The 26,431-nt window shown below is 42.1% G+C and overlaps 1 protein-coding gene across 3 annotated transcripts in view; it reads right to left on the bottom strand.

Annotated features, from left to right (window-relative positions):
* Positions 1-26,431, bottom strand: part of LOC139392197 (CUB and sushi domain-containing protein 3-like) — a 634,291-nt gene that overhangs the window by 187,380 nt on the left and 420,480 nt on the right. For all 3 annotated transcript variants that reach the window (XM_071139991.1, XM_071139990.1, XM_071139989.1), the window contains exons 22-27: positions 24,901-25,070; positions 24,292-24,448; positions 15,383-15,574; positions 9,086-9,212; positions 2,221-2,423; positions 1,592-1,783 (exon numbers count right to left, since the gene is read on the bottom strand). In XM_071139991.1, coding sequence (XP_070996092.1) covers positions 1,592-1,783; positions 2,221-2,423; positions 9,086-9,212; positions 15,383-15,574; positions 24,292-24,448; positions 24,901-25,070 — 1,041 coding nt within the window. The remainder of the gene's footprint in view (positions 1-1,591; positions 1,784-2,220; positions 2,424-9,085; positions 9,213-15,382; positions 15,575-24,291; positions 24,449-24,900; positions 25,071-26,431) is intronic.

The following is a 26,431-nucleotide window of genomic DNA, read 5'->3' on the forward strand; positions in this document are numbered from 1 at the left end:
TGAAAGAGAAGAAGTGAGCAAATAAAAAATATACTAACTGACACTCTTTACATGAACTGTCTCTGTTATTCTGTAGTCAGAAAATGGCATGATATTCAGTGGAGATTTAATGGTGGATAGGGTTGCAAAATTCTCATAACTTTCCCAAAATCCCCAGGTTTTTCAGAAATCCTGGTTGGAAAATTCCTGGACTATGCAGGAAATCTGGAATAATCCAACCAGGATTTCTGGAAAACCTGGGGATTTTGTAACCATAATGGTAATTGATGCATTGAGTTTTGAGAGATCAAATTCTACACACAGGCCCTGTACAAAAACACATTAAAACACAAGATTCCTTGAGGTTTTGTCAAGGTACTTCTTATAAGTGTGCCGTCTCTGAAAAGAGAGAGGGATCTTCGGCTCTGCGTCCAATAATTTGATATTCATCAATGGCTTGCCTTGTTCAAAATTGTTGGAAAGCAATGACAGTCAGTCATCTCATTGGCTTTAGAGCTCAAGTACTGCTTGGTGCTAGGTTCTGCAACATTCAGGGATACCATATGTTTATTAGCAGGCTAGGAGCCTGGGCTGGGTTGCCAGATCTAAGTCTCTCTGCAACACCAATGGGCTGCTACGTGATAGTTGTCCCAGAGCTCTTTTTACAGCTCCTTTAGATGGGAGTCAACAGACAACTATTGAGAGGAAGTAAGGTTAGAGAGAGGAAAACTTCTGGATCTACCTGTAAGCACTCACCTCAACAGAAGGCCATAAGGACAGCCAAGAGTTTTTCCCGGCTCAGCTCACACATAGTGGTCAATAGAAAATCCTCAATACAAACCCCAGGCTCCACCTGTTATTACTCAACTCAATACAAACCCCAGGCTCCATCTGTTATTACTCAACTCAATACAAACCCCAGGCTCCATCTGTTAGTACTCAACTCAATACAAACCCCAGGCTCCATCTGTTAGTACTCAACTCAATACAAACCCCAGGCTCCACCTGTTAGTACTCAACTCAATACAAACCCCAGGCTCCATCTGTTAGTACTCAACTCAATACAACCCCAGACTCCATATTTTCGTACTCAACTCAATACAAACCCCAGGCTCTACCTGTTAGTACTCAACTCAATACAAACCCCAGGCTCCACCTGTTAGTACTCGCCTCAATACAAACCCCAGGCTCTAACTGTTTGTACTGATATGTTTGGATTTCTGAGCTTTAACTATTATTAACCATTAGTTATATTATTAATCAGTAGTTATAATAGAGACATGAGGGGTGCCATAAGTAAGCTTAGGAGGGGCCGAGTGCAGGGACAACGGTCACATGTGGCAGTACTGACAAGGAGGAGACTCCACCCAAAGTGGGGTATGTACACTACCACGGGTAAAAACATGTCTTTGTCTAATGCAGCTGTATTGGCCCTCTGAGAAGGATACACTAGTTTAAGCTTTCATAGTGTCCGTCGAGATCTTACTATAATAATTAGAACATAACAGTACTAACCCCAATACAAAGCTATAACTAGAGCCAAGGGTCCTTTCCTGGTCAGGTCATGTGCTGAAAAAAATCTCCTAGCCCTATCTGTAATTAAAGCACTCACCTATGCAGACAGGAGGGCTGGGTTGCCAGTAGTAACGGTTCTCCACCTGGATACAGGTAATCTTCATCTCTCCCTGGAGCTCATACCCAGGGTCACAGAGAACGGTGACGGTGTCACCCGGCTCTCGCCCGTCCCCGTTACGACTTCCGTTCATGGGTACACCTGGGTCTCTGCAGGCTGTGGCCACCGAACCTGCCGGTCACAACGTAGGGAGGGAATCATGTGAGTCTATGCAAATAGGTTTTATGTTAACAGTTAACAGATAAACAGTTTGTATGTCTGGTTTTAAGTATCGAGTCAATTAAAGTCCCCAGATAATACAGTGAGTGAAGTTTTCCATCACAGAGTCAAACACATACAATACAACATTCTTAGCAGGTAACCCAAACACGTACATTCTAACTGATGTACTGAAACTGACACAGTAAAACTGACTCAGAGAAGGGCATCAATTTTGAAGATATAAACGTCAGAGTTTTGCAAACAGTAGCCAAAAAAACCTCTCACACATTATCCCAAACCTGCACTGTACACTCTTTCTTAGTGTTAGACTTTATGAATCGAAAACTGAGACTTTATTGCTTTTGAAGATGCAAACTTCCAAGACTTTTCACAAACAGACTACTCACTTGAGAATTCGATAGCGAAGCCGGACTTGCTGATGTAGAAGTCAGTCTCAAACTGGATGGTGACCAGGTTGAGGGTGCTGTGGATCCCCTCGGGGAGCAGAGAGCCAGACACCTCCCTCAGGGACATCTCATTCTCAGGAGGGCCGTCCCACACCTTGAGGATGTCATGGGATGCCTCTGTGTCGAAGGCCAGGAACTGCAGGCTGAGAAATGAGGAGGAGGAAAATTATCATGTACACTACAGCAGGGTTGCAAACTTCCTGTAATGTTCCCTAAAACCCCAGGTTTTCCAGAAATCCCAATCGGAAAATTCCTGGAATCAGGACGGAATTAGCAGTAAACCTGGAATCCTTCCACCAGGATTTCTGTAAAACCTAGGAATTTTGAGAAAGTACTGCCACCCTAGGCTGCAGTAAATTACTTGCAATAAATCATGGAATAACAGAGTAATAACAGATATGTTACAGATATAACTTGATACATTTGCCAAAACAGTGCGGTGGAGATAATTTGTGGATGACCTTTGCTCCTCATGGACAAAAATGGTATAAATCAAGTCAAATCACTGAATGTGTTACACCAACACAACTGTTTCCTCATACAAACACAGTTTGTTCTGCATTGCTAGCAATACAGTTTGTTCTAAATCTGAGGGTTTGTGCATATTTCTTCCATTGTTTTTGATATTCCTTTTTGAGAAAATGCAAGCACTCAGCTGAAAGCCCCAATGCCTTTTTTATTTTGCATGGAAAAGTGCTGTTGTGATGCAAAACTGAGGTGCCTATCTAGGCATAATGATGTTGTAGAGACATCCAGCTACGAGCAACGAGCTATAAGTCAGAAAACCTGGCATGTAATTGGTGCACGTGGTCATAACACTCCTTTCACATCACCATTCAGCAGACTGTGCTGATCAAGACACCAGTGGAAGAAAAGAAAGAAAGTCATGAATAAAAATATGATTTCAAACGAGGTGTGCCACTGGGAGTTGGAACAGAACAAATTGTTTGCCTCCAAGGTTACACCATTCCGGCTCCATGCAATACTAATAATTGAGTCTATGATTGAGCATTTGAGTCTCATTAGGCTGTCCAACCCTGGGGTCGAAGATGTGCAGGACAGGCAAAAAACAAAGAAGTATCTGGCATCTGTAGACTAGACTGGAGAGAGGACAGAGGGACAACCTGTACTCCTGTACCCCTGCTGGAATGGATGTGCAGATCTTCACTATTATAGTCACGCCGATCACTATAGTAGGGATTGATTCAATTCACTATCATATCTAAGCCAATATGACACCAATGTCGATTAAACTTGGCAAATCAATTTGATTGGAGGTACAAACACACTCCCCTCCTCTCGTCATGAGCCGTCAGTTCGTTTTAGGGGGGAAAAAAGTTTGTTGGGAAACAGTTTTGATTACATTTATAATGTATTGCTCTCACATGCTCATTTCTGCCCATTAAGAACCAGCATTTTTGACGATGGTAGCATATCTTTTTAGACAAAGCACAGGGTCAGTTGCTGGGCAACAACACAGCTGCTTGCATCATGCTGCCAGTCATAAGAAATCTATGTGAACAAACCTAGGCTACTGTAGACAATCAATAAATGAAAAACATATATTTTGATTAGCTGGGTAGATGCCCCGCTCTGTCTGACAGCAAAGTAGGCATAAAACAAAAGTGAGGTAATTAAGCATGTGTGGTAATGAGTAGGATTCTGTGTTTTCACATATACATATGATTGTTTTTGATAAAAACACTACCTGCCTTTCCTTCCCACTTCCGCCTGATGTTTTGACGGGCCATATTCTGATGTACCACGGGGTAGATTAATCGAACTTACTCTCAGCTTGCTTAAGTTTTGCAACCTGCTGTGCGCAGTCAAAAGAAAATGACATGCTAACTTGGTTAGCTACATGATTTAACAAGTCTGTTTTCATCAAACCATCTGTGTTAGACTATTGTATTTTAACCAAGCAAGATAAATAAATGTTCACCCAGTACTGAGTGAATGAACAAAATCATTTTGGAACAAAATCTTCCAGACTGTCCATTTAACTGCTCTGTCATAGTCAATGTTTTAAGAACAGGATTCGTAGTGTAGTGGTTAAAGTTACTGCCTGTGGATCTGAAGATTGTGGGTGGGCCTCCCAGAGGATACATTTATTTTGTTTATAGTTATGACAGCCTCCCTCCCTCCCTCCCTCCCGACACACGCACACACACACACACACACATAAACACAAACACACACACAAATTTTCATGTATTAAGTGGCTCTTAAAAGAGCCTTTGGGTTTGTGGAGAGGCAGGCAAGTGGCAGTGAGAGTGGTGGTGTGTACTACTTTGTGTATCTTGCTAGAACGGAGGAGAGACCAGCACTCAGATCTCATGGAAGAAGACATTGCCCTCATCCGTGAGATGCACGCCATCCTTACAGTACTGCCCAGGGACACAGTGCTTTATGGCAGAGGGACGGATTGTGAGGATGTGCCTGCCATGGAGAAATGCTAAAATCAGCTGGGTGACAGAGCACAGGGCCATCTTTATGCGCTTGTCCTCCTCCTATTGAAACATCAAACTCCTCTGCTGCGCTATGTCAGAGTAGACCATCGTTGTTCGGATGACTACCTCTGAATCAGTTTTCATCTGACACACCAGGGCTGTCCCCTTTGTGTGTCCCAATTAGTTTCTACCAAGGTGGATGACTATGATGTCAGGGGGAGCAGCAGCACAGGCCATCTGCTGGCGCAGAACATGAAGGAGTTTGCCTCACTTCATTCCTCGCTCTTGAGCCACGTAATGTGACAGTAGTCAAGGGAGAGGTTGTGATGCTTTCCGACTGACCTGGCACACTTCTCCAACAAGTGGATCCACAAATGCCCATCTAGCCACACAGTCCTCATTCCAAATCCATGTTAATGAATGAGTAAATGCCTGGAAGCCCGTGAAAAAAAGGGGAGCGAACTATAGTAGTAGAAAACACTGAGTGTTCAAAACATTAGGAACATTTCCTAATATTGAGTTGCACTCACTTTTGCCCTCAGAAAAGCCTCAATTTGTTGGTGCTTGGACACTACAAGGTATCGAAAGTGTTCCACAGGGATGCTGGCCCATGTTGATTCCAATTCTTTTCACAGCTGTGTCAAGTTGGCTGGATGTCCTTTGGGTCATGGACCATTCTTGATACACACTGGAAACTGTTTAGTGTGAAAACCCCAGCAGCGTTGCAGTTCTTGACACATTCAAACCTGGCACCTACGACCATACTTTCTTCAAAGGCACTTCAATCTTCTCTCTTGCCCATTCATCCTCTGAATAGCACACCTACACAATCCATGTTTCCATTGTCTCAAGGCTTAAAAATCATTCTTGTCTCCTCCCCTTCATCTGATTGAAGTGGATTTAACAAGTGACATCAATAAGCGATCATAGCTTTCACCTGGATTCACCTGGTCAGTCTGTCATGGAAAGAGTGTTCCTAATGTTTTGTAAACTCAATGTAGCTGTGGAATGAATAGAACTGCATTCCAATTGAAAAAGATCATATGCAGATGATTTTCTTGCTCCTGTTTCAGGGAAGCTTAAAATGTACATTTAGACTTTTGCAAGGACAATAAAACATTTTCTGTATGTTTCTCTTTTGTCTAGCCGACATTCCCATTGAAGCACCAAGTCCAATCAGTTCTACTTGTTGTATTTCTGAGAGGATCTCCTGTCAGACTTTCACTCTCTCTCTTTTTTCTGAGATAGGCTAATTGACTTTTACTTTTATTGCTGTGTTACAGTATGTTGAATTATGCTTTTGTATAATCACCTTTCGGTGTAAAAACCATAGAAATTTGAAAAAAAAATATTTTAAGTGAGAAGGAGGCATTGTTCTGAAGCAGAAAATAAAGAAAATTCACATGAACACGACAATGACGACCTCACCCATGCTTTTCCAGCACACATCTTTGACCTACTACAGTAGCTCTGTTGGTCTATTGTACTTCAAACAATGTGTAGGCAGGTTGCTTAGGATTCAAACCTTCTAATTCATATTCTTCAGAGGGATAATGTACTTTACACTGTCCTGCTATTATAATAATGTACAGAGCCTTGGGAAAGTATTCAAACCCCTTGACTTTTTCCACATTTTGTTACGTTACAGTCTTATTCTTAAATGGATGGAATAAAACAAAATCCTCAGCACTCTACACGCAATACCCCATAATGATAAAGTGAAAACAGGTTTTTCAAAATTTTACAAATGTATTAAAAATAAAAAACACAACAACCTTATTTACATAAGTATTCAGACCCTTTGCTATGAGACACTAAATTGAGCTCAGGTGCATCCTGTTTCCATTGATCATCTTTGAGACATTTCTACAACTTGTTTGGAGTCCACCTGTGGTAAATTCATTTGATTGGACATGGTTTGGAAAGGCACACACCTGATCAACTGTATAAGGTCTCATTGTTGACAGTGCATGTCAGAGCAAAAACCAAGCCATGAGGTTGAAGGAAATGTTCGTAGAGCTCCGAGACAGGACTGTGTCGAGGCATAGATCTGTGGAAGGGAACCAAAACATTTTTGCAAAATTGAAGGTCCCCAAGAACACAGTGTTCTCCATCATTCCTAAATGGAAGAAGTTTGGAACCACCAAGACTCATCCAAGAACTGGCCTCCCAGCCAAACTGAGCAATCGGCGGAGAAGGGCCTTGGTCAGGGAGGTGACCAAGAACCCAATGGTCTCTCTGACAGAGTTCCAGAGCTCCTCTGTGGAGATGGGAGAACCTTCCAGAAGGACAACCATCTCTCCAACACTCCACCAATCAGGCCTTTATGGTAGAATGGCCAGACGGAAGCCACTCCTCAGTAAAAGGCACATGACAGTCCGCTTGGAGTTTGCTAAACGGCACCTAAAGACTCTCAGACCATGAGAAACAAGATTGAACTCTTTGGACTGAATGTCAAGCATCACGTCTGGAGGAAACCAGGCACCATCCCTTCGGTGAAACATGGTGGTGGCAGCATCTGTCTGAACGGAGCAAAGTACAGAGAGATCCTTGATGAAAACCTGCTCCAGAGCGCTCATGACCTCAGTCTGGGGCGAAGGTGAACCTTCCAACAGGACAACGACCCTAAGCACACAGCCAAGACAATGCAGGAGTGGCTTTGGGACAAGACTCTGAATGTCCTTGAGTGGCCCAGCCAGAGCCCGGACTGATCTAACATCTCTGGAGAGACCTGAAAATTGTTGCGCAGCAACACTTCCCATCCAACCTGACAGAGCTTGATAGGATCTGCAGAGAATATTGGGAGAAACTCCCCAAATACAGGTGTGCCAAGATTGTAGCGTCATACCCAAGACGACTCAAGGCTGTAATCGCTGCCAAAGGGTCTAAAATACTTATGTAAATGTCATATTTCAGTTTTTTATTTGTAATACATTTGAAAAAAATCTAAAAAACAGTTTTTGCTTTGTCATTATGGGGTATTGTGTGTAGTTTGATGAGGGATACAAAATAATTTAATACATTTTAGAATAAGGCTGTAACATAACAAAATGTGGAACAAGTCAAGGGGTCTGAATACTTCCGAAAGCACTGTATATCTATCATAATACTGTATGTATTTTTAGATCACAGGAGGCTGCTGAGGGGAGAGCGGCTGATAATAATGGCTGGAACCAAGCAAATGGAATGGCATCAAACACCTGGAAACCATGGGAACCATGTGTTTGATACCATACCACTTACTCCTCTCCAGTCACCAAGAGTTACCAAGAGCCCATTCGCCCCAATTAAGTTGCCATCAATCTCCTGTGTTATAGATATAGGCCTAAATGTGTCTCACCATCTTGACTGCAAAAATAAATACAAATGGAAACATAACTTTCAGCTACATATTAATTTGACAAAGGTAATGAACAAGAATTGGTCAGCACAGCAATTGATAAAACAGGACCATGTTTGCAAATCAAGTGGTTTTGACATTGTGTCAATATTACACAGTTGATCCAATAGAGTGACTGTGTCCAACACACCATCCATCACCTGTTGGTATGTTGCCCACCTACTGACCAAAAAAGGATGTGATTATGAAATATATATTTTTCTCAGTGACATATATTGCTAAAATAAAGGTTGAAATCAATTAGAATTTAAACGGCAAAGAACAACCGGCAGGTAGCACATAAATTACTACAAGACAAAAGAGATCACTCAATCAAGCCTGATAGTCTAATAAGTATAAAAGCTAAGATGCCTTTCATAAAATAAAAAAAGCTTGGAAAAGTAGTGGAATGGGATAATGGCTTAGCGTGGTGTGTGAATAATCCAAAACTTTACCTTGTATGCAGTACAAATCATATTATTGTGGGAGCCCCTCCTCTAAGAGTGTGAATTGGGCTGTTTGAGAAGGTTTGAATCCCAAGCAACCTGCCTACACATAGTTTGAAGTACAATAGACCAACATAGCTACTGTAGTAGGTCAAAGCTGTGTGCTGGAGAACCTTGGTAGAGCATGAGGGAAGTAGGCATTGTGGTGATCATGTGAATTTTGGCTTTAGATCAATGCTTACTTCTCACTTAAAACGTTGTTTTTTGTTTCTAATAGTGTAAAAACAGGGTACTGGTGCACTGGAGAATGTCTACCTTCTTGCCTGGACACTTTGTGTGTGTGTGTGTGTGTGTGTGTGTGTGTGTGTGTGTGTGTGTGTGTGTGTGCGTGAGCGCTGTAGCCTTGTACTTTTGTTAGGCATATATTACAAGAGTTGGTCTTGGCTTGGCTGTTGAAATGCACAGAGATGAGACATGATAGGAGAATACTTGAAAAGGAGGATTCTTGATGAATACTAATTGATCAGTACCTAACGATGTTGCCAGAGTCCACCTCGATAATCCAGGTGCAACGGAGGTTGTTGTCGTAGGGGAATGGGTATCCAGGGGACAGGATGCGTCCAGACGACTCGCCTGTGAACTTTCCTCCACATTCAGCTGTAAGGAGAAACAACACAAATATAATGAAAACAGGATATACATGTATCTGTTGCTATGGAGATGCATTAAAGGAGATACTGTGAAAGGGTATCACAGCTGAGTTTTGCAGTGACACAATCAAAACGCAAAAGATGCATGCAGGGACAGGGACACAGGCGCACGCATGTATGCACACTTGCTCGCATACAAGAACATGCCCACACGCGTACACAAACACACATGTACGCACACAGCTAGGGGGGGATAATTAGTGGGTGGCTGGCAAAGAAATGTAAGTCTACCGCTCCTGTTGATAATGTGAAGCCGAGCCATGTGAATCATCTCAATGAATCAATAACCAATGGTGGAATGTGCAAAAATACAGACAGCAGTCGTTTTCTGGGGTATCTGTACTTCAGCTTTATTATTTATATTTTTGACAACTTTTACTTCACTAAATTCCTACAGAAAATAATGTACTTTTTACCCTATACATTTTCTCTGACACCCAAAAGTATCAGAGTAATTCACTCACTTATCAAGAGAACATCCCTGGTCACCTACTGCCTGTGATCTGGCAGACTCACTAAACACACATACTTCCCTTTAAATTATGTATGCGTTTTAGAGTGTGCACCTGGCTACCCATAACTTAAAAACAAGAAAATGGTGGCGTCTGGTTTGCCTAATATAAGGAATTTGAAATGATTTACACTTTTACTTGTTATACTTAAGTATATTTAAAACCAAATACTTTCAGACTTTTACTGAAGTAGTATTTTTCTGAGTGACTTTCCCTTTTACTTGAGTATCTTTACTTTTACATTAGGTATGACAATAGGGTACTTTTTCCACCACTATCAATAACGCCAGAGAGTGTTTGGAGTCTTGGACTGCGTCCCAAATGGCACCCTATTCCCTATATAGTACACTACTTTTGACAAGGGCCTATAGTGCACACCCATACACACACTTACTCCCACACACACAACACAAAGGTACACACACATTAGTGGGTGGCTGCAAACAAATGTAACACGTCTACTGCTCCTCTTGAGAATGTGAAGCCAAGCCATGCGAATCATCTCAATAAAACAATAACGCGCCCGAGAGTGTTTGCAGATTCCTGGGCTATGTCCCAAATGGCACCCTATAGTGCACTACATAGGAAATAGGGTGCCATCTGGGATACAATACTGTCAGAGCAATAAGCAGCCAGCCCAAAACCTTCCCTGACAGGACCACACTGCGTGGTGGTAGTGTGGCATTGTCAGTCTCGGTGCCACCAAAACCCGGTGTGCTGCAGTGCGCCTGCCGCCTGGCATGTTTTGTTCTGCTCCGGGACATCAATCACACGGGAAACGAGCCCAACGCTGAACATGAGGCCTGCTAACTGCTTCTCTTGCTGATGCTTTTCTTGCTGAATGCTTCCTGCTGACTGCTTCCAGGGCAGCTGAGGCTTACATAACCCGCCCATTATCAGTCTACCTCCACTATCACTTGATTAACCAACTTTAAATGCCCATCTCTCTCTGTCTCTCTCAATCTCTCACCCTTAGTCCTCTCTCTCTCAATCTCTCTCTATCTCTCAACCTTAGTCCTCTCTCTCTCAATCTCTCTCTATCTCTCAACCTTAGTCCCCTCTCTCTCAATATCTCATTCCCTCTCAATCTCTCACCCTTTGTCATCTCTCTCTCAATCGCTATTTCTCTCTCAATCTCCCACTCTTAGTCCTCTTTCTCTCTTTCCCTCTCAATCTCTCACCCTTAGTCCTCTCTCTCAATCTCAACCTTAGTCCTCTCTCTCTCAATCTCTCTTTCCCTCTAAATCTCTCACCCTTAGTTCTCTCTCTCTCTCTCTCTCTTTCCCTCTCAATCTCTTACCCTTAGTTCAATGAAGCCTAAATCACAAAATGCAGATCGCTAGTTCATTAATACTCAACATTAATACAAAAAATGTTTAGATAAGGGAGGGAGGGAGGGAGGGAGGGAGGGAGGGAGGGAGGGAGGGAAAAGCCTCCTCCCTCTAAATCAAATAACATTTTATTGGTTTCATTCACATGTTTAGCAGATATTATTGCGGGTGTAGTGAAATGCGTGTATGCTCTAAACCAATGCTCTAAACCAACGTCCTGTGGAGCTCATTCCTCACAAGGCAAACATTCACTCAAATGAAATGTTATTCGTCATATGATTCGTAAACAACAAGTATAGACTAACAATGAAAGGCTCACTTTCCCAACAATGCAGAAAGAAAAGGGTACTAGTACTAGTATCGATGTGCAGGGTTACAAGGTAATCGAGGTAGATATGTACATATAACCAGGAGATAAGTGACAGATAATCAACAGTAGCAGCAGTGTCTGTGATGAGACAAAAACCTTAGAGCAAAAAGAGTCAATGCAGATAGTTAAATAGTTACCAAATAGCTACCTGGCCTAACTATTTAGCAGTCTTATGGCTTGGAGGTAGAAGCTGTTCAGGGTCCTGAGGGTTCCAGACTTGGTGAGATGTTTTGTGGATGCTTTGTGGACATGGGCCCAGGACTTTTGATCAAATAGAACCCTTGCCTCTTGTATGCTTTTACTTCTTTAATTGTACTGTATTGTATTACTGTAATGTGTGCTGCAATTGTAAATGCACTTTAAATAAAGTTTGATAGAACCCTACAGTTTTTCGAAGTTTCATCTCTCGCTATATAAAAAACACTTCACTATCACTTAGACTTGAGGAAGTGCAGAGCAAAGTGCTGATTTATCATTTGCTCTCAAAAGCATTACGTTCCCTCTCAAAGGATATTACTTATCTTGGCTGAGAAACCACATGCTCTACTCTATCTGCCAAAGCTGCATCCCAAATGACACCCTATCCCTATATCGTGCACTGCTTTTGACATGGGCCCTGGTCAAAAGTAGTGCTCTACATAGGGAGTTGAGTGCCATTGGGATGCATCCTCAGTCTTCACACCTCCTCCTACACCTGCGGACCAGAATCAAACATAGCTAAATATTTCATCTGTTATAATAAAAGGTGGAAATATGAAAAGTTAGGTAGCTTCAAGGTAGGTAATCCAATTTCTAAAGCACACTTCCTGCAAAGGTCATTCAAAATGACTGACTCCACGTTTTAAATTGAAGGAGATATGAAGATAAGAGTATTTTCAAATCTGCAGTAGTGGAAAAGGTACTCAATTGTCATACTTGAGTAAAGTAAAGATACCTTAATAGAAATTGTCTCAAGTTAAAGTGAAAGTCACTTACTACTTGAGTAAACGCCGAACAGTATCTGATTTTAAATGCAATTAAATACAGTGGTGGGGAAATATACTCAATTGTCATACATGAGTAAAAGTAAAAAGTAAAAGTAGATGCTCAAATTTTTATTTACAATCAGCCAGGGGCTCACTCCAACACTGAGACATAATTTACAAATGCAGTATTTGTGTTTGGTAAGTCCGCCATATCAGAGGCATTAGGTGTGATAATGCATTGATATTGATAGGTATGTGAATTGGACCATATTGCTGTCCTACCTGAGCATTCAAAATGTAACGAGTGCTTTTGGATGTCAGGGAAAGTACAGATTTTCTTTCGGAATGTAGTGGAGTAAAAGTAAAAGTTGTCAAAAATATAAATAGTTAAGTACAGATACCCCCAAAAAGTATTTTTACTTAGTTACTTTACACCACTGTATATCTGTCAGATGATTACATATTTATTATTGATGTTGGCTGGAATAATCTGCATAATATTGAACTACTTACAGTCTTTATATTACATCCAGGAAGCTATATACTGTATATAAAACTACTATGTGCTCATATGCTTGCCTATAATTTGTATCCATATGGGAAGTTCTTTGGGAGGGCTAGTATTGTGTTTAAAAAATGGAATTGCTATGGTCATATGTGCAATAAAGCATCATTAGTATTAAATCCAGAGACCAAGTCTAACTTTCACGTGTAGATTTCTTACATGTGAAACTGCAAATTAATTTTTCACATATGATTGTTTTTCACTTGGGAACTTGCAATTCCACATATGAAAGTAACATTTTTGTCTCCCCTTTTTCACCCCAATTTCGTGATATCCAATTGGTAGTTACAGTCTTGTCCCATCGCTGCAACTCCCAGGAGAGGCGACGGTTGAGAGCCATGCGTCCCCCGAAACATGACCCTGCCAAGCTTCTTGACACACTGCTTCTTGACACACTGTTCGCTTAACCCGGAAGCACACCGCACCAATGACTGCTCGCTTAACCCGGTAGCCAGCTGCACCAATGTGTCAGAGGAAACACTGTACAACTGGTCTCTTCACAGTCCCCAAGTCCAGAACAGACTATGGGAGGTGCACAGTACTGCATAGAGCCATGACTACATGGAACTCTATTCCACTTCACGTAACTGATGCAAGCAGTAGATGATAAAAAACAGCTGGGACTGTGAAGCAACACAAATATAGGCACAGACACATGCATACACACACATGATAACATACACACTATACACACATGTACACATGGATTTTGTGTTGTAGATATGTGGTAGTGGAGTATTGGTCTGAGGGCACATACTTAGTGTGTTGTGAATTTTGTAATAAATGTATTGTAATGTTTTTAAAATTGTAGAACTGCCTTAATTTTGCCATACCACAGGAAGAGTAATGGGGATCCATAATAAATACGAATACAAACTGGCGACCTAAGTCAGTGTGCATGTGACTGGCCTGCCACTAGGAGTCGCTAGATCGCGATGGGACAAGGACATCCTGGCCGCCCAAACCCTTCCCTAACCCGGACGATGCTGTGCCAATTGTGCGCCGCCACATGGGTCTCCCTGCGACACAGCCTGGAATCGAACCCGGGTCTGTAGTGACACCTCTAGCACTGTGATGCAGTGCCTTAGACCACTGTGCCACTCGAGAGGCCAAAAGTGAAATTTTCACATGTGGAGTTTTCTTACAAATTAGTTTTTCACATGTTTGATTTTCACATGTAAATGTTTTATTTTAAAATGTGAATTTCACATGTGAAACTGCATACCCGATATTCTGCAACTGCAATTCACAACTGCAAAAAACATGTTTTTTCTCCTCACATGTGAAAAGGTGATGTTAACATGTGAACTAATAAATGTAATACAAGTGAAAATATGGTTTCACATGTGAAAACAGCTATTTCATGTGGGGCCATTCATGTTTTCACATGTGAAATTCCAAATTGTACATTTTGTTGTTGTTGTAAAGGCTGGTCCTAGTGCACATTGTATCTCATCCTCATAAAAGAGACTGACAGGATGGGGTTAATCAGATCTAGTTCAAACTGAATCATAGTGAGATCCAATCTGATTTGAAGTCACTAAGGGCACCCTTCTTTGAATCTAATTAGGATCAATCAGTATAATCAAGGAACTAACGATAGCTATCACAATACCCATCATGTGCCTTCTCCAATGAGGACAAATTCCCACTTTCAACCAAGAACTTCAATGTCATCTGTACAATCTACCTCGGAGATTGAAGATATCTCCAATCTGTATTGGCTAGTTTAATCCAGCTCTCACATAAACCAATCTCTCCAAGACATTACTCATTCAAAAGAAAAAGAAAAAACAAATACATTTGTATTCACTTTAAGAAATGCAAAGCAAGGCACATTTTTAGACAAAGTTCAATTAAGAGGACATAGTGCAACATAAGGCTGAATTAAACCCTCTTGATTAATGGATATTACATAGCTGCAGCCTGCAGTGCAGGTTGTTCTCCTGCAGCATATCAATGACCTGCAGGAGCTCTGCCTGGTCTGGTCTGCACTCCCCTAACCTGGTTAATACATTATGCAGCTGGTGAGGCACATTGGCTGCAGCTTAGATCATTGTGACAAATGGGAGGGACCCGTGGTTACTTTTTCTTCTGTGGTTAACTTGACATAAAGAGAGAAGAGGAGGGGCTTGGGTTGTGCTGGAGTACTAGACTGCTGCTAGGTTAACTGGGAGAAGCACTGTGGGCTAATATTAGTTGAAAATAGATGAAGGGAGCCGTCTACCAATCCGCTATGCTAAGAGATGTCAGTTGTTCCTGACCATAGGAGTTTACCAGTGTGGGTTGGTAGTGTGTGCATGTGTGCATACAGTAGGTCTGTGTGTGCTTGTATATGCACACGTGCACAGTCCTTTTTACTTAGTTCCCTTACCGATGCAAGAGGGCAGGACGTTGTCCCAGGCACGTCTTTCTCCGGTCATACACTTGAGAATTCCGCTGCCGTGCAGAGTGTAGCCAGGGTTGCACCTATAGGTGATGGTGCTTCCAGAGAAGTGTCCCTGGTCGTTGACCTTGAAGCCAAACTGGGGCACACCAGGGTCCTCGCAGTGGGAAAGCTCAAAGCCTGGAAGAAAGGAGGGGGGGGGGGGGGGGGGTGGGCAGTCATTCAAATGTTTTTATAGCCCCTTTCTCATGGGCAGTTGTCAAAAAGGGCTCTATAGTAACCTGACTTACACTCAGAAAAAAAGGTTATAAATAGAACCCAGTAGGGTTCTTTGGTTTGTCCCCCAAACATTTTTTTGGGCTTCTTGCAGTTAATTTGCAGTCTACAAATTATTTGTAATTAAAATGGTTCTTTGTAGAATCCTATCCCTCTACAAATAACCCTTTTCAAACCCTTTTTTCCAAGAGTGTAGACTCCAACGTACAAGTAGAAGCACAGTGGCCAGGAAAGACTCCCTTTTGGAGAGATTGGAAACCCAAAATGGTCTACACGGACAAGTTCTGGCCTGGTTTGGATCATATCTGTTGGAAAGATATCAGTTTGTCTCTGTGAATGGTTTGTCCTCTGACAAATCAACTGTACATTTCGGTGTTCCTCAAGGCTCCGTTTTAGGACCACTATTGTTTTCACTATATATTTGACCTCTTGGGGATGTCATTCGAAAACATAATGTTAACTTTCACTGCTATGCGGATGACACACAGCTGTACATTTCAATGAAACCTGGTGAAGCCCCAAAATTGCCCTTGCTAGAAGCATGTGTTTCAGACATAAGGACACTTTCTAGGTCCAAAGAAACAAAGGGATCTTCTGTTGAATCTGACAATTAATCTTGATGGTTGTACAGTCGTCTCAAATAAAACTGTGAAGGACCTCGGCGTTACTCCGGACCCTGATCTCTCTTTTGATGAACATAATCAAGACTGTTTCAAGGACAGCTTTTTTCCATCTACGTAACATTGCAAAAACATCAGAACTTTCTGTCCAAAAATGATGCATAAAAATTAATCCATGCTTTTGTTACTTCTAGGTTAGACTACTGCAATGCTCTACTTTCCGGCTACCCGGATAAAGCACTAAATAAACTTCAGTTAGTGCTAAATATGGCTGCTAGAATCGTGACTAGAACAAAAAAATGTGATCATATTACTCCAGTGCTAGCCTCCCTACACTGGCTTCATGTTAAGGCAAGGACTGATTTCAAGGTTTTACTGCTAACCTACAAAGCATTACATGGGCTTGTCCCTACCTATCTTTCCGATTTGGTCCTGCCATTCATACAGTGCCTTGCGAAAGTATTCGGCCCCCTTGAACTTTGCGACCTTTTGCCACATTTCAGGCTTCAAACATAAAGATATAAAACTGTATTTTTTTGTGAAGAATCAACAACAAGTGGGGCACAATCATGAAGTGGAATGACATTTATTGGATATTTCAAACTTTTTTAACAAATCAAAAACTGAAAAATTGGGCGTGCAAAATTATTCAGCCCCCTTAAGTTAATACTTTGTAGCGCCACCTTTTGCTGCGATTACAGCTGTAAGTCGCTTGGGGTATGTCTCTATCAGTTTTGCACATCGAGAGAAATTTTTTCCCATTCCTCCTTGCAAAACAGCTCGAGCTCAGTGAGGTTGGATGGAGAGCATTTGTGAACAGCAGTTTTCAGTTCTTTCCACAGATTCTCGATTGGATTCAGGTCTGGACTTTGACTTGGCCATTCTAACACCTGGATATGTTTATTTTTGAACCATTCCATTGTAGATTTTGCTTTATGTTTTGGATCATTGTCTTGTTGGAAGACAAATCTCCGTCCCAGTCTCAGGTCTTTTGCAGACTCCATCAGGTTTTCTTCCAGAATGGTCCTGTATTTGGCTCCATCCATCTTCCCATCAATTTTAACCATCTTCCCTGTCCCTGCTGAAGAAAAGCAGGCCCAAACCATGATGCTGCCACCACCATGTTTGACAGTGGGGATGGTGTGTTCAGCTGTGTTGCTTTTACGCCAAACATAACGTTTTGCATTGTTGCCAAAAAGTTCAATTTTGGTTTCATCTGACCAGAGAACCTTCTTCCACATGTTTATGTGTCTCCCAGGTGGCTTGTGGCAAACTTTAAACAACACTTTTTATGGATATCTTTAAGAAATGGCTTTCTTCAGGCCACTCTTCCATAAAGGCCAGATTTGTGCAATATACGACTGATTGTTGTCCTATGGACAGAGTCTCCCACCTCAGCTGTAGATCTCTGCAGTTCATCCAGAGTGATCATGGGCCTCTTGGCTGCATCTCTGATCAGTCTTTTCCTTGTATGAGCTGAAAGTTTAGAGGGATGGCCAGGTCTTGGTAGATTTGCAGTGGTCTGATACTCCTTCCATTTCAATATTATCGCTTGCACAGTGCTCCTTGGGATGTTTAAAGCTTGGGAAATCTTTTTGTATCCAAATCCGGCTTTAAACTTCTTCACAACAGTATCTCGGACCTGCCTGGTGTGTTCCTTGTTCTTCATGATGCTCTCTGCGCTTTTAACGGACCTCTGAGACTATCACAGTGCAGGTGCATTTATACGGAGACTTGATTACACACAGGTGGATTGTATTTATCATCATTAGTCATTTAGGTCAACATTGGATCATTCAGAGATCCTCACTGAACTTCTGGAGAGAGTTTGCTGCACTGAAAGTAAAGGGGCTGAATAATTTTGCACGCCCAATTTTTCAGTTTTTGATTTGTTAAAAAAGTTTGAAATATCCAATAAATGTTGTTCCACTTCATAATTGTGTCCCACTTGTTGTTGATTCTTCACAAAAAAATACAGTTTTATATCTTTATGTTTGTAGCCTGAAATGTGGCAAAAGGTCGCAAAGTTCAAGGGGGCCGAATACTTTCGCAAGGCACTGTACCTACACATACGCTACGGTCACAAGACGCAGGCCTCCAAATTGTCCCTAGAATTTCTAAGCAAACAGCTGGAGGCAGGGCTTTCTCCTATAGAGCTCAATTTTTATGGAATGGTCTGCCTACCCATGTGAGAGACGCAGACTCGGTCTCAACCTTTATGTCTTTACTGAAGACTCATCTCTTCAGTGGGTCATATGATTGAGTGTAGTCTGGCCCGCCCTTGCTGTCTCTGCCTGGCCGGTTCCCCTCTCTCCACTGGTATTCTCTGCCTCTAACCCTATTACAGGGGCTGAGTTACTGGCTTACTGGTGCTCTTTCATGCCGTCCCTAGGAGGGGTGCGTCACATGAGTGGGTTGAGTCACTGACGTGATCTTCCTGTCTGGGTTGGCACCCGCCTCTTAGGTTGTGCCGTGGCGGAGATCTTTGTGGGCTATACTCGGCCTTGTCTCAGGATGGTAAGTTGGTGGTTGAAGATATCCCTCGAGTGGTGTGGGGGCTGTGCTTTGGCAAAGTGGGTGGGGTTATATTCTTCCTGTTTGGCCCTGTCCGGGGGTATCATCGGATGGGGCCACAGTGTCTCCTGACCCCTTTCTGTCTCAGCCTCCAGTATTTATGCTGCACTAGTTTATGTGGCAGGGGGCTAGGGTCAGTTTGTTATATCTGGAGTACTTCTCCTGTCTTATCTGGTGTCCTGTGTGAATTTAAGTATGCTCTCTCTAATTCTCTCTTTCTCTCTTTCTTTCTCTCTCTCGGAGGATCTGAGCCCTAGGACCATGCCTCAGGACTACCTGGCATGATGACTCCTTGCTGTTCCCAGTCCACCTGGCCGTGCTGCTGCTCCAGTTTCAACTGTTCTGCCTGCGGCTATGGAACCCTGACCTGTTCACCGGACGTGCTACCTGTCCCAGACCTGCTGTTTTCAACTCTCTAGAGACAGCAGGAGCGGTAGAGATACTCTTAATGATTGGCTATGAAAAGCCAACTGACATTTACTGCTGAGGTGCTGTGATTATTATTATTTGACCATGCGGGTCATTTATGAACATTTGAACATCTTGGCCATGTTCTGTTATAATCCCTCCCGGCACAGCCAGAAGAGGACTGGCCACCCCTCATAGCCTGGTTCCTCTCTAGGTTTCTTCCTAGGTTTTGGCCTTTCTAGGGAGTTTTTCCTAGCCACTGTGCTTTTACACCTGCATTGCTTGCTGTTTGGGGTTTTAGGCTGGGTTTCTGTACAGCACTTTGAGATATCAGCTGATGTAAGAAGGGCTATATAAATACATTTGATTTGATTTTATTTAGAAAGAAGACACGCGAAGAGGAAACAGGCTCAGAGGCTCATCTTCCTTTTGGCAGTGTAGGACAATTTATTTATATGATTTTATTTCACCTTTATTTAAATAGGTAGGCTAGTTGAGAACAAGTTCTCATTTGCAACTGCGACCTGGCCAAGATAAAGCATAGCAATTCGACACATATAACAACACAGAGTTACACATGGAATAAACAAAACATACAGTCAATAATGCTTATTTAAGATGGTGAGGAAGGCACTTTTAAAGAATAACCAGGCATCATCTACTGACGGGATGAGGTCAATGTCATTCCAGGATACCCCAGCAAGGTTGATTAGAAAGCCCTGCTCGCAGAAGTGTTTCAGGGAGTGTTTGACAGTGATGATCGTGTTCGTTTGGTCGCAGAGCAATTACGGATGCAGGCAATGAGTCAGTGATCGCTGAGATCTTGATTGAAAAGGACGAGTTAGTTAGGATGATATCTATGAGGGTGTCCATGTTTACGGATTTGGGGTTGTACCTTGTAGGTTCATTGATCATTTGTGTGAGATTGAGGGCATCAAGCTTAGATTGTAGGATGGCTGGGGATTTAAGCATGTCCCAGTTTAGGTCACCTAGTAGCACGAGTTCAGAAGATAGATGGGGGGCAATCACATATGGTGTCGAGGGCACAGCTGGGGGCAGAGGGTGGTCTATAGCAAGCGGCAACAGTGAGAGACTTGTTTCTGGAAAAGCGCATTTTCAGAAGTAGAAGCTCAAATTGTTTGGGTAGACTCGGATAGTAATACAGAACTCTGCAGGCTATCTTTGCAGTAGATTGCAACACCAACCACTTTGGCACACACCTGGGTTCAAATAGGACTGGAGCATTCGGTTGAGCCTGCCTAAAGTTCCACATGGCCGGGGCTTACACGTTTTGGGGCTACTCAAATGGTTCCATCCATTACCTCTGGCGAGGTCAATCAAGCTCAGCTTTGAAAAACGTTTTGAAACCAGGTCTGTGATGTTAACACAAACTTTACCTTCGCTAGGGTGGACACAAGCACACAGGCATGAAGGCATATGATTTGACTCTCTTCTTTTTTGGGTCATTAGTGCAATGACCATCCCGATCTGCCGTTTCCTGTTATTTCTGTGCTGCTTGAGTTGCATGTATGTTTTTAGAGGCTCAGAGAGAAAGTTAGGGCGGTCGTTATAATCAGTCAATACGGCTGAAAATTTGACTCGAGGATCCCACTGGGCCCGCAGGCAGGGATGGGGCCTGTACTAAGCAGGCAGAACAATTAGGATTAAGCACTTGGTTAATTTGGAGATGTGTCTGGAACTTTTGGTCGGTACATGAGGAGCGTGGGCCGGCTCTCTGTGAGAGACACTTCCTGTTATTATCTTCTCATAATTGTTTTCCTTCGCACTCATCATCACACAGCATCATAATTACACAGCGAACTGAGAGGAATAGGAAATAAATAATTATATTACCCTTTCTTCTTGTCTTTCAAAACGCCACCACACATCTTAGCGTAGCTGACAATTTCATATTTGCAGGTTTGAACTCTGCTCTCTCATATGAGAATGCAACCAAGCTAAAATAAGACGTGTACCTCAGTCCTCTCCTCAGAACATTGACAGCTACCTTTCAAAATACAAATCCCTGTTCCATTTGCTCCACCCGCCCCTCCTCCAATTAACTGTACACCCTGAACTTGGGAATAAACGCTCATGTCTATCACAGCACTCATAGACTACTTAGTAGTTACCATGACAGCAATGTACTGCACTATACTGAGAGAAAAACAAGGTTGACTGAACTTAACATAGTGTGTGGTGGAGGTACGAGGATACTGGGACTGACTAACGGTGGCAATTTTCACCTAGCACACTGATTGCACGTTAATTACAGGTCATTGTCTCATAGCATTCAACCGGAAACAAAAGTCTGGGTCCGGAAAATACTTAGACTGAGTTCTTTTTATTTTTTAATCACACTCCAACCATTGTGGTGGCTGAACTGTGATGGCCTCACCGCCTGCTACTTGACTGTCCCAAATTATAACCTATTCCCTATTGTGCACTACCATTGGATAACCAATAGAGCTCAGGTCAAAAGTAGTGCACTATGCAGGAAATAGGGTGTCATTTGGGACTTAGCCCTGGGCTTCCACTGACCTTTATTATGCAATCAAACAGCTAATCTTGCAGGTGGAATGAAATCTCCCACTAGACACGGATTTAGTAGATTGCCCACCAGTGTGTTAATAGGGTTTTTTCTCTCTCAGAACTAACACCCTGTCCAATGTTACACAGGCTAGCTACCAGCTAGTGCAACAAATGGTATTAAAGATGATTGCGTGTGGTTTTTATGTGTCTGCGGTGGTACATAGTCTGGTTTGGTGTGAGGGGCAAGGACAAGGACAACAAAGACAGGTGTAGAGGTTATTTTTCAGGTAATTGATATTACCTTGGACCAAGCTGTGGAATGTTCCCTTGAAATCCACTCCTGGCTGTCAACAAAATTCTAATGCCCTTTAAAGGGGCAATCTGCTGTTAAATTTTTTGCAAAAAGTTATGAAGCCCCTTTAAGTCCTACTTATTTTACAGGGCAGATGGAAAGACTGACTGTAGTGGGAAAATAACTGGTGTGTGATTATATATCTAGAGTGAACACCTGACACTCGATTTCTCATAAATATCAATATGATTGGGAATCCTGACAAAGATGACGTAACACATCACATGACCAGCTACTTTCACATACAGCCCATGTCCCACTCCCACAGGAAGACTTATATTATGGTCCTAGCTAAAGCACCAATCATAGGATGACCCCCATCCCCCGCTGAAACCATAGGAACCAAGGAAACATTTTAGAATAAGACAATAATAGATCCAGTAAAACTCATTGACTAACAATTTGTAAACAATTGTTCAGCAAATCCTTAACACATGCCTAATAACCACCTGTTAATGAAAGTTACTAGAGTTAGTGCAGTAAAAAGGCATTGAGCTGATGCATACCCCAAAATGTTTGTAGAGGTGCTGACTAACAGAGGGTAAACTGTTTAGAAATTAGAGGTCGACCGATTTCAAGTTTTCATAACAATCGGTAATCGGCATCAGATTGCATTGCAATCCCACAAGGAGACTGCGTGGCAGGCTGACCACCTGTTATGCGAGTGCAGCAAGGAGCCAAGGTAAGTTGCTAGCTAGCATTAAACTTATTTTATAAAAAACAATCAATCTTAACATAATCACTAGTTAACTACACATGGTTGATGATATTACTAGTTTAACTAGCTTGTCCTGCATTGCATATAATCAATGTGGTGACTGTTAATTTATCATCGAATCACAGCCTTCTTCAATTTCGCCAAACAGGTGATGATTTAACAAAAGTGCATTCACGAAAAAGCACAATCGTTGCACCAATGTGCTTAACCATAAACATCAACGCCTTTATTCAAATCAATACACAAGTATATATTTTTAAACCTGCATATTTAGTTAAAATAAATTAATGTTAGCAGGCAATATTCACTAGGGAAATGTGTCACTTCTCTTGCATTCAGTGCAAGCAGAGTCAGGGTACATGCAACAGTTTGGGTTGCCTGGCTCATTGTGAACTATGTGAAAACAAAGACCGCAATTAATTTGCCAGAATTTTACGTAATTATGACATAACATTGAAGGTTGTGCAATGTAACAGCAATATTTAGACTTAGGGTTGCCACCCATTAGATAAAATACGGAACGGTTCCGTATTTCACTGAAAGAACAAACGTTTTGTTTTCGAAATGATAGTTTCCGGATTTGACCATATTAATGACCTAAGGCTCGTATTTCTGTGTGTTTATTATGTTATATATAAATCTATGATTTTATATTTGATATAGCAGTCTGACTGAGCGGTGGTAGGCAGCAGCAGGCTCGTAAGCATTCATTCAAACAGCACAACTCTTGAGATTAGGTTGGCAATACTATAGTGCCTATAAGAACATCCAATAGTCAAAGGTATATGAAATACAAATGGTTCAGAGAGAAATAGTCCTATAATTCCTATAATTACTACAACCTAAAACTTCTTAACTGGGAATATTGAAGACTCATGTTAAAAGAAACCACCAGCTTTCATATGTTCTCATGTTCTGAGCAAGGAATTTAAACGTTAGCTTTTTTACATGGCACATATTGCACTTTTACTTTCTTCTCCAATACTGTGTTCCTGCATTATTTAAACCAAGTCGAACATGTTTCATTATTTATTTGAGACTAAATTGATTTTATTTCTGTATTATATTAAGTTAAAATAAAAGTGTTCATTCAGTATTGTTGTAATTGTCATTATTACAAATATGTATATAAAAATCGACTGATTAATTGGTATCGTCTTTTTTTGGTCTTCCAATAATCAGTATCGTTATCGGGATTGAAAAATCATAATCAGTCGACCTCTAATAGAAATGTATATTATGTTCGTAATAATTTAATGGGTAAAACTAACCAATGTTTAGGCAACGCAGTGCCTTCTTCAGGGTATTAAACGTTGATTAGGTTTACCCATTAAAGTGTGCAACTTTCTTTCCTTATTTGTATACATTATAACACATGTTATCAGAACCACTGCACACTGACTGGTTGGTAACTTACTAGAGTAAACCAGCTTGAAGCCCTCTCCGGTGGACTCCGGGTCAGAGTAGAACTCCAGCCACAGCTGGTTTGAGGTACTAATGAGGGTTAGACCCAGCATGGATGAGCCTGTGAATGCCCCTAGGACATGGGCCATGCTGTCTTTACCATCATAGATCTGCAGAGAGAAGAGTACCCTTTAGTTCAGTTCTGTTCATTGCAAAGTATGACTTTGTTTTCATGAACGTGTATATGTCATTGTAATGTCAAGTGTGTAAAGTATTGCCTTTTCATTCTGATTATTATCACTGTCTAATAGAGAATGTACCTGATTACAGGTGCTAATGGTTAATGACAGGAGAGGGTAGGTCCTTGTTAAAGATTACCGTTCTTAACTCAATGAGAGCTGCTCTTGAGGCAACATGTTGTTAAAATTCAGTTGGATTCCAGACTACTGTATCCAGCATAATGCCATTGATGAGATTAAGAATCCATTTCACTATTTATCTGGTGCAGACAAGGCTTATTACCATGGACAGAATCCACATGCTTAAGTGTCATTGACCATCACAGGAGTACTATACACACACACACAGAGACAGAGACAGAGAGAGAGAGACCAGCCAGTACCTTGAGAATGTCCCCCTGTGCCAGATGGAAGGTCCTGGCAGAGATGTTGATTCCCTTCCCAGCCTGCACCTGGATGCTGTAGATGCACTCATGGTTGTTCTCGTAGTTCATTGGGTAGTTCGGCGACAACATAATCCCCTCATTGTTTATGACAGATGAGCCGCACTCGGCTACAGGATGGAGGACAGAAGTAGAGAGAACAAAACAACACCATTGGAAAGTGCATGTGACAACGACGGTCTATCGTCAGGGGAATATAAATGTAAAACTTTTTCATTTTACATGACATTTTACACACACATAATGTTCAGTTCATATATAACAGCATGTTTGATCACATGTATTTACATACAGTATTAGTTCACCACTATGGACATATCCTGGATGTAAATCACATAAAACATGAATCGTCGCTTTCTTGTTCTGATTCCTGCCTCGCATTTTGTGGCTGGATACCAAAGATGTAAACCATCTAGAGGGCTCAGAAGCAAATCTGGAATTGGAACTGACAGAATAGACTTCCTGGGTTATTATTATTATTCATGTCGCTGCTCAGAGCTCAACTACAAGGCCTGGGATCGGGGCCCTGGACCCTGACACTGAACAATAACCATCAAATTCAGAGTTAATGGAACAAAACCCCGTAAAAGCAGATGTATTGCTACCCATCATGCATTTTGCAGAGGGGAGCTTTGTCGGGTGGTGCATACAGCAGCAGCCAGGGTGATTTATTTAATGCCCCATGCGCCGTTTCACTCACAGCCCCTAGATGTTATGACGATATTACTAGTATCATATTTTGAATAAATCACAACAGTTATCGCATCCATTAAAACAATTACCTTTACACTCTATCTCTCTCGCCATATCTCCAAGAAACCCGTGTCAGGAACCATGTGAATTTTTGTGTTCGAGACAAGAACTCCCTCCCCTTAAATTACCCTTCTTCATCACTCTTACCCCACTGTGTGTGTGTGTGTGTGTGTGTGTGTGTATGTGTGTGTGTGTGTGTGTGTGTGTGTGTGTGTGTGTGTGTGTGTGTGTGTGTGTGTGTGTGTGTGTGTGTGTGTGTCAGGGTGGTGGGGGGCACATCAGGGGAGAGAAAAAACTTTTTTGAGTAAGGAGCTTTTGACCCCCCGAGGTTCAACTTCAGTCCAAATCTCTCAGTGTAAATTAAATACATCACATTAAAACTGACTGACTGCTCTTAAGAGCAGGACCATGGCACGACTTTGAGTGTGTCCTAAAAGTACTAGTCACACACATTGTTGGCAGTGAACCCCAGACACTCAGGACTCAGGAAGTGCCTTGTGATATTGTCAGAGCTGCACATCTACAGTCTCAGCCAGGGGAAGGATGCTGCTCAGACGGCACTGAGGAGGGAGCAGCATCTTGGATGTGACTCTGACTCTCCCTGCACTTGGTGTCTGAAGTCATTTCCGTCTGCTGCCGACAGTCTCCTCTCCCCTGAGCCAGGTCCCTGGTCGGGTCTGATCCACGCGGTGTGATACAGTGTGATAGGCAACTTGAA

This window comes from Oncorhynchus clarkii, chromosome 32, assembly GCF_045791955.1.
Source record: "Oncorhynchus clarkii lewisi isolate Uvic-CL-2024 chromosome 32, UVic_Ocla_1.0, whole genome shotgun sequence".
Taxonomy (NCBI): domain Eukaryota; kingdom Metazoa; phylum Chordata; class Actinopteri; order Salmoniformes; family Salmonidae; genus Oncorhynchus; species Oncorhynchus clarkii.